Consider the following 8,324-nt stretch of genomic DNA (forward strand, 5'->3'; position numbering starts at 1 on the left):
TCCGTCGGCCCATAGATTTCCTTTAGTCCTACCCGGTGCGTATAGACGTCAAGGCTATGTCCAAGACGCGTAAACCACCATGGTATCTCGTGCCTCCTTAATAACTTACTCTTACTCTTGGCCTACACTGCTGCCCACTGGCAATTAAACTTCGAAGCTTTTACCCATATAGGGAAGATTTCTCCCAAGAACCAGAGTACCATCTTCATCTAGACACCAGATCTCCAACTGAGCAATGGGGTACACCGGAAAACCATCGCTCTCATGACTACTGGGGCTGACATGTGTCTGTTAGTGTGATCATGCCATGCCTGGATGTTCGCAATGCTTGCGCCAGAAAATCCAATGTCCTGGCTATGAGACAGACTGGGACCTGCGATTCAGAGATGAGACAATCTTCTTGGCTACAGGAACTAGCAAAAGGAAGGCTAATCAAGCTGCAAAACGCTCAACGCCGTCACCACCAAACTTTCCAAGTCGAGCTATCAACATACCAACTGCTGATACAGCTTTATCGTACTTTATGGTCTCATATATAGATAGTACAGTCTATGGGAGCTACCTGCCCCAACTATATACAGAGGCTGTGCTGCAAAAACCTGGCCAAGACGCCTTTGTCACGACAATACGAGCTGCATCAATGGCCGCTCTAGCCAAACGCCATCAGAGTCGAGAGACTTTGGGAATGGCGCTGAAGGAGTTCTCTACGGCGCTAGCACAAACCAACGCTAGCCTTGCGGACCCCAGCACGGCAACACTGAATGCCACTCTGGGCGCAGTGCTTACCATGGGTCTCTTCGAATCGATTGTCTCCACTGGCAAAGAGAACATCGGTAACTGGACAGCTCATACTCTTGGGACTATTGCATTGTTACGTCTACGAGGACTTGAACAATTCAGCGATCTTCTTGGTCGGCGCATGTGTATCCATGCTGCCTACAACATCCGCGTCAGCTGCATTAACCGCGCTGTTGAGGTTCCTAAGGATCTCATTAAACTGGAGGAAGACTTTTACAAGGCGTTTAATTTCCCCAAGGCTGTTCGAGACCATTACTCCATCATGAATAGAACCTGCAGTATCAAGGCCGACTTGAAAAACGGGCTGACTCCTGAACTCATCTGCCGAGCTCTGGAAACCGAGCACGACGCAGACCTGTTCATCCAAGGGTTTAGCCCACCAACAAGTACGGCACAAGAGGGCTCACGCAGCACATCTCCACCAACTCCTCATCAACCTCTGACTAATAGTGTTATGCTTCACAACGCAACGGGCGCTCCACCTTTAGCAATGATGGCTCGGTGGTTATTCGGAATGTCAATGCTTCGATTGGTACTGAATGAGATTGTTTGGAGCGGTACTCCAATGTACGACGGCCACCCTGAGATCCTGCAGAGAATGTACCAGGTCAGCGGTGGACTTCATGGAAAACCCGTTAGTGAGCACTTTCAGTCACATCTAGCGGCATATGCTGTAGGGAAGATCAGTCAAATCTCCAGACAAGTTCTCGCTTTTGCACCCAGGTTCCTGAATGAGGATCTGGTTCCTCACTTTACCAAAATGGCTCGCTGCATAGTTCTACCTCTGGCATTTATTCAGAGTAGCCCTTGCTGTCCGCCGGACATTTATCAAGAAGCCAAGGACCTACTTATGAGATTCGAAAGCGACATTGAATTATCGCAAGGCCAATTTGCAGCAACTGTGCTTTACACCTCAAGGCTAGCAGGAGAGTGGTAAGTCGATCCCTGTTCAGTATGTTAGGTCTCCTCTAACACGTTGCTGTATAGGCTTCCCCTACACCATATGATATAGAGTATCTCGAGGGCTAAAGCTAAAGAATTGGTGTTATACTCTTAGATGTAGTAGTCAGAGTAGTCAGAGTAGTCGCTATATAGTCTCTTTTATATTCTGCTTCTAATATTAATCATAAAGTAAATAGAAAAAGCATTCTAGTACTATTTATAAATTGCATATTATCCTAATATTAAACGCAATTCTAGATACATAAGATAACAATATTATCGCCTATACATGTAGTTGGGCTCACTACTTGATAGTAGCCTTTGTCTCCCCGTATTTTGGTCGCCATAGCTTAAAGAGTATGCATCCACTTCCATATGCCCTTTTGGATCTCCCGGAAATGGGTCAAAAGTCGCAAAAGGCTGCATTGACGTCAATCCGGTATTTGATATAGTCAACGTTCCCCCATCCACTGCTAATACCTTCTTCCGGCCCATGGGCAACAGGGTTATCTCTGGAGCTTTCTTGACATATCCTGGGTTTGCTTCGTTCATTTCTGAGGTAGTATGAATCAGGTTCCCCAGAAGAGTGCTAGACCAGTGTCCATCGGCAGAATACATAAGGCCTATCCAGATAACTGCAGCAAGTACTAAAGCCAAGCAGGTTAAAAAGAGCTGCAAGCTAGACATAGCTACCATGAGCTTATCAACGCTGAGTTCCACAAGTGACGGGTCGATGCTGACGCTGTAAGCTCTAGCAGTCAATAATGCCTCAATTGCTCCAGAGTGATCCCCCAGCCAAGTCAGGGACTTTTCGTCAAGTGACTGAGCACTAATGTTTGATCGAGCAGCACCTAAACCACGCGTGATCATTACAGCAGCTGTATCAACTTGACCAAAGAAGCCATGTTTAACATCTGGAGCTTTGGAACTAGTACAATCAGTCTGCGTGACCTTTCCACCGAATGCTTCGTTCTGGAAATTGGATCTTTCACATTTCTCAAAAGGCTCTGGGGCCTCAGAAAGTGTTTCCGATCGAATGAGTGTGATCTTTGTGGTGGTAATGCTGATGAGAGAATACATGCTGGCGTTATTGACTTGCGGCGTATAATAACCCCAGTTCTTTTGAAGAGCGGACTTATTGTTGTTATCAGCTGTGTTTGCACCAAATTGGTAACTGGCACCCTGATCCTGAGCCCCCATTATGTCGTAGATAATACGGCCCATGAGAGGGTTAGCTTCTTTCGTACTGTCTTGGTCGGTGCTGGTGCTCCAGGTCCGGTTGACGAAGTCAGCGACTTCATATTGCCCAAACGGAATATCGGGATTGGTCACCATTGTCGCCTTAAAAGTGGACTGAAAAAAGGTGTGGCGTCTTGTTTCTTTGGTTACAGTAAATACTTGATTCATGAAGGCTGAGCCTCCGCCTGTGCCCAGTGAGACCCAAATGTTGTCGACCCTGTTAGGCCTGATGTATCGTGAATCCATGTCTTCGTCAGTCGCATCGTTCCAATGAACCTCGGGCAGTCCTGTTACCCCTTCAATAATGCTCTGCGCTTCGGCATTATTAAATGTGCAATTCCAAACAGCAGACCCTTCATTAAATAAGATGCATGAACTAAACAAAGTCATATTCATAGTATCAGTATAAGGCATCATCGCGTTGGTGTCCGGGGAAACTGAGAAGCCGTCACCATCTAACCAAATACGGGCACCGATACCAAGCCCTTGTCGTGTCGGCGCTACCACTTCAGGTGTCCCATGGCTGTTGTCCACTTTCCCTGTTAAACTGTAGTTGAGACCCGGATTGAATAGTTCAGCACCAATGATTTGTGGGAGCTTTTCCCCGGTGCTTCGAAGTTCAGTCGGATCTAGGGCCAGTTGTATGATGTAAGGAGGGTTCTCGTTTCTTTGGCGTTGGTCAGCAGCGACGGTCGTGTTTGTTGCCTGGAAGATGTAGCCTGGTGAATCCAAAGCCCAAAGAAGTGTGCCATAGAGGGATGAGGTAATGCTAAGAAGGCTAAATAGTAGAACGACTAGCCCACCGCGCGAAGGGCCCCGGGAGGAGATAAAGAGTGATTGCTGGATGTAATCTTCTGTAAACATCAGATATGCTGTGAATTGGTTTGATCGTGCAGCAATAAGCGAGAAAAGCTTAAAAATAAATATGCCCATAAGCAACTCCGCGCATTTAAAGATAAAAGATTTAAGGGCACTGTGATACAACGGTATCGATGACTTGACAAATCCCGAAGTTGATTCAATCATCTTGAATAACGCAATAGTGTATGTTAATGAGTCAAAGGAAAAAGAGGGGTGAGGCCTCCTCTCTAAATCTCTGGCGCCAATAATACAGTTTTGAATAAGAGTTGAGCAATATTCTTATACAGGCTTGTAGCAACAGGCGCGTAGACTGGAATGAACTCTCTCTGATTGGCGCGTCTTGTGAGAGTGCGTAGGTCACTGCTTTATCGGGCTAGTTAAACCTTTTAGCTGTGGTGGAAAAATCAAGAATAGGTTGAAAGAGGGGTCCTTCTGCGGAAGATTTCCGTGATTGTCTTCCGTTTTATATATTTACTATTACACTACCTTGCTTTTATTACTCTCTCCAAACCTTATTACGAAAATGCTGGGGATCTAACGTTAAAATGATATGCAAGGTCATTGCTTATAACTATGTTAAACCTTTTTCACCTTTATTATCTTAGAAGCAGGAGTTATATAAACCTCAGCTATATAAAAAGGACAGTAGGGTAGCCAATAAGAGAAACCTGCTTTTAGGCCATAGTAGAGACACCTACTATTAACTTTCCCTCTAGTAAAGTAATTTAATAATATATTTAAACCAGCTAAGTAAGTATAAATTAATAAAGCTATTAGTAGTTGTCTTCCATTCTGTATTACTATATTAATATTAAAGGAGGCCCATAATATTTAGACAACACAAAACGCAGCAAATTGAGTGGACCAGTCTTGACCACATTCGGTACTAGCTTCGCTTATAAATTGTATCGCAACCCAGCGTGTAGATATAACGCACAAATGATGTACACAAGATGGGACGCCGCCATCAATAGTATGAATCAATCAATTCCGCAATTTACAATACATATCATACCTCGGCACTGAGCGATTCTGAGTCAGTGGCCAAGCTTATGAATCGCGATTGCAAACTGACTGATTCATTTTCTATCGGGAGAGGAGCTGGAGTTGGTATTGTTGGGTGCAGCTTTTCACCGCAGTGACGCAAGTGTCTAACTAACAGGAGAGACAGCATAAAAATGGACCGACCCCGCTAACTGGAACACTCTTGTCTCCGCTGCTCCGAGAGAAGCATAAACCTGTATCATGACACAAACGAAACACCTTCAAACGCTCCTGCAACCCCGTGAGAATACTCCACTGGCATGGAAGACTCTGGATAAATGGCTCCCTCCTTTGTTGAACGACAGCGACTGGTGGTGGGAGACTCTCGGCCCACAACTCAACACCCTCCTCACAGAAGCGGACTATGATTTGAACGAGCAGTACGAAGCTCTACTATTGTTGTACCGATGGGTCGTTCCGGAAATGGGGCCCAGGCCACGATCAAGCATAGCACCCTGGAAGAGCTTCATGACTGATGACCACTCTCCCATTGAGTATAGCTGGAAATGGAACTCTGGAAGCAAGAAGCCCGACATTAGATACGCCATTGAGCTCGTCAGTCCCTTAGCTGGAAGTAAGCAAGATCCATTCAATCAAATCCCGACGCGGAATCTTGTTTACAACCTTGCCAAAACTATTCCCGAACTCGATCTAACCTGGTTTGAACATTTCTGGGATGAGTTGCTAGGTCCTGGGTCTCCAACCACGTCCACCTCTGGAATTTCGACAAAGGGTTCAACTATTTTTGCGGCCTTGGAAATGCTGCACGATCACTTGTCTATTAAAGTATATTTCATACCAGTTGAGACACCAGAGCTCAGTGCGTGGCACCAGATAAGACATGCGATTGAAACCTCAGGATGTCAAAATCTCGAGGCTTTGAAACACGTGGAAGCATATCTCTCTAAACACGACGACGGAAGACGACTTCGACCCTTCATGCTGGCAATAGACTGTGTCGAACCCGGTGCTTCACGGCTCAAGATATACGCAAGGTCCAACCAAACTTCTTTCCGCTTTGTCCGAGACGTTATGACTGTTGGTGGACTTCGCACCGGCTTGGATAAATCTCTAGAGAGGTTTGCCGATCTGTGGAAACGTGCACTTGGTCTCGACCCTGATACATCACCTGAAGACGAGCTACCCAACGTGGATCATTTGACTTCTGGGGCGGTATTCAACTTTGACGTCGCACCGAAATCTTCTATTCCCGACGTCAAGGCGTATATACCAGTTCGACACTATACCAATAACGATCTTCAAGCTGCACTCGGGCTTGTCGGGTATCTTGAAGACCACGGTCATGGGTATTACTCGCAATCGTATCTTCGTGCATTGGATGTGTTGGCGCCGCCTGGTCAGCTTGACCTAGCCACTGGGGTTCAGACCTACTTCGCAGTTGCGTGTCAGGGCGATGACCTGTCCCTCACTTCATACTTGAATCCTCAATTTTATGCAGCATTTCGAGAACCAGAAAGTACATAGATCATAGTAATTTAATTTCATAGCGGTCATATGCTTGAGCCAGTAACAGGAACAAAAAAGCGACCTCCTATTTACTCTGGCTTCCTTGCCCACACAGTTCTCAAGCGAATATACGGGTGATTCCTCCTGTCTCTAATCTCTCGTCGGAACTTGGCGATGTATACATGGACCTCCTCCGGAGTCCATCCTAGAGTGTTGGCAACAAACAACACTAACCCTTCAGTGTCCTGAGTACTAAACAGCTCACCAAACTGACCAATTTCTTTAAGCTTGGGATCTTTTGGGAAAGGATTCAGGGGTAACTAAAGGCGAGACTCGTCAGCGTATCCTTACTTGATGTTGGAGAATGGCTTACCTTTGAGTCCCATTGCTTAACATCTGTAAAACCAGCCTTTTCGATGCCAGGTCTCTGAAGCTCGTCTCCTACTACAGTGAACGTATTTCCAATCGTCTTTGAGGCCTTGATAAAGATAGGCCCCCACTGAGCCAATGCCGAGTCGGGCTTTACGCTATCGTCATCACTCTCGATGATAGCTGAGGCCTCAAAGGACTCGACCCAACCGCCCGGCTTGAGAGCCTTGAAGGCCTGTTCAAAGAGCTTATCCCAATCGGGAACACATCCAACTAAATAACGTAAGTGGACGTAATCAAAGGACTCCGGAGGGAAGGTCCAATCCTGATTGAAGTCCTCGATCTCGCTACATAGAATGTGAGACAGTGACATCCTTTCATGAACGGTTCAACCCTTACAACTTGACATTAGGCGGCACCCATGAAGGTTGGATTGGAGAGATGTCCGTCCCTATCACTTCGCATCCGGGATACTTGTCCGCAAAATCACTTCCAGGTCAGCAATAAGGTAAAGCTTTAGGACTTATCAACCACTAACATGGCCCATATCCCTGTGAGATAGATGCAAAATAAGCACGACAACTCCAGACGACTTTGTCACAAGCATTCACATACCTGTTCCGCATCCAACGTCAAGTACCTTCTGGTAGTAGCGGATGGCTTTAGCCTAGAGCTTGTTGTCCTGAAAAACCACAGGGCTTACTTGAATGTTATCATTTAGCGGAGCAAAGTGCAGCTCGCCGTCTTGCGAAAGAGTAAACATGTGATGCCTAGACGTGTTAGTTGACACAGCCCATCAAAGGATTTAGATCTTACGCAATGTCCATCGCTTCACTTTGTCGTTCATCATTAGAGCCCCTGGCACAATATCAGCCTTGCTTTCGGTCACATAATGACTGATATTACCAATAGGCAGCATTCCCTCTCTCGCTATGGTAAGTCCTGCCATTGATGGTACGGTAATGGAGGATGCTTGAGGTGATGGAGGCCGTCGAGCTTTCGGAGTCTTCGCCGAGACCTGGATCATCTTCCTCCCCCTCAGGAAGATCATCGACTTCAAGTGCCTGTGCAGCAGTTGCGACAGGTCCCTGACTCTGGGGAGATCGTGGAGACCGCGGCGAACCGCTCTTGGGGCTCTCCTGAGACATGTTGCAGCAGCGCAGTAGGAGACAAGAGTTGGAGACGAGCGACAGTGAAGAAGAAAGCTGCGCTCTGACCGAGGTCAAATGCGTCTTTTAATTGTGCGTAAAGCTTCGGGGCTGACCCTCAAGTACATGATCTGATTCGATAATCCTCTTGGTGCAGTGTAACATGTGACGGATGTTCCTTGCCTATAAATTTGAGGGTCATCACCAACCAGCCACTTAGAAGATGGCATTAAGCGACTCAGTACCACTTACAAGCCCATTCGGAGTGGGAGGAAACAAGGGGTTTGCCGTCTTGGCAAGAGTCATTGAGAAAGGTCGCAGTTGAGCCGAAATTTTATACATAAATTTAGAAAGTAAGGGTATCTGCTCTGTAATCCCATTCGGACTAGTTGCTACTAGCCAATTCAAACCATTACCACTACCCAAGAGATTGTCTACCGATATTTTTGCCGCGTT

At 46.4% G+C, this 8,324-nt stretch overlaps 4 protein-coding genes across 5 annotated transcripts; 2 read left to right on the plus strand and 2 right to left on the minus strand.

Moving 5' to 3' along the window:
• Nucleotides 1-640: 640 nt before the first annotated feature.
• Nucleotides 641-1,810, plus strand: FOXG_11872 (uncharacterized protein; the record flags this gene model as incomplete). Its single annotated transcript, XM_018391605.1, has 2 exons — nucleotides 641-1,731; nucleotides 1,786-1,810. The coding sequence occupies 2 exons, from the start codon at nucleotides 641-643 to the stop codon at nucleotides 1,808-1,810; spliced, it is 1,116 nt and encodes a 371-aa protein (XP_018250286.1).
• Nucleotides 1,811-1,943: 133 nt separating this feature from the next.
• Nucleotides 1,944-4,086, minus strand: FOXG_11873 (uncharacterized protein). Its single transcript, XM_018391606.1, has one exon. The coding sequence runs from the start codon at nucleotides 4,003-4,005 to the stop codon at nucleotides 2,017-2,019; it is 1,989 nt and encodes a 662-aa protein (XP_018250287.1). The 5' UTR covers nucleotides 4,006-4,086; the 3' UTR covers nucleotides 1,944-2,016.
• An 887-nt stretch (nucleotides 4,087-4,973) lies between these two features.
• On the plus strand, nucleotides 4,974-6,458 carry FOXG_20622 (uncharacterized protein). The gene has a single exon (XM_018400917.1). The coding sequence runs from the start codon at nucleotides 5,086-5,088 to the stop codon at nucleotides 6,367-6,369; it is 1,284 nt and encodes a 427-aa protein (XP_018250288.1). The 5' UTR covers nucleotides 4,974-5,085; the 3' UTR covers nucleotides 6,370-6,458.
• On the minus strand, nucleotides 6,327-7,998 carry FOXG_11874 (uncharacterized protein). Of its 2 annotated transcripts, XM_018391607.1 has the most exons (8): nucleotides 7,627-7,998; nucleotides 7,537-7,578; nucleotides 7,424-7,490; nucleotides 7,336-7,363; nucleotides 7,259-7,271; nucleotides 7,120-7,209; nucleotides 6,725-7,067; nucleotides 6,327-6,671 (listed from the first exon to the last, which is right to left on the minus strand). In XM_018391607.1, the coding sequence occupies exons 1-8, from the start codon at nucleotides 7,866-7,868 to the stop codon at nucleotides 6,441-6,443; spliced, it is 1,056 nt and encodes a 351-aa protein (XP_018250289.1). In that variant the 5' UTR covers nucleotides 7,869-7,998; the 3' UTR covers nucleotides 6,327-6,440. The 2 variants fall into 2 exon arrangements, with proteins under 2 accessions (XP_018250289.1, XP_018250290.1); XM_018391608.1 differs by having other exon boundaries at nucleotides 7,424-7,578.
• Nucleotides 7,999-8,324: the final 326 nt, after the last annotated feature.

This window comes from Fusarium oxysporum, chromosome 10, assembly GCF_000149955.1.
Source record: "Fusarium oxysporum f. sp. lycopersici 4287 chromosome 10, whole genome shotgun sequence".
In the NCBI taxonomy this organism is placed as follows: Eukaryota; Fungi; Ascomycota; class Sordariomycetes; order Hypocreales; family Nectriaceae; genus Fusarium; species Fusarium oxysporum.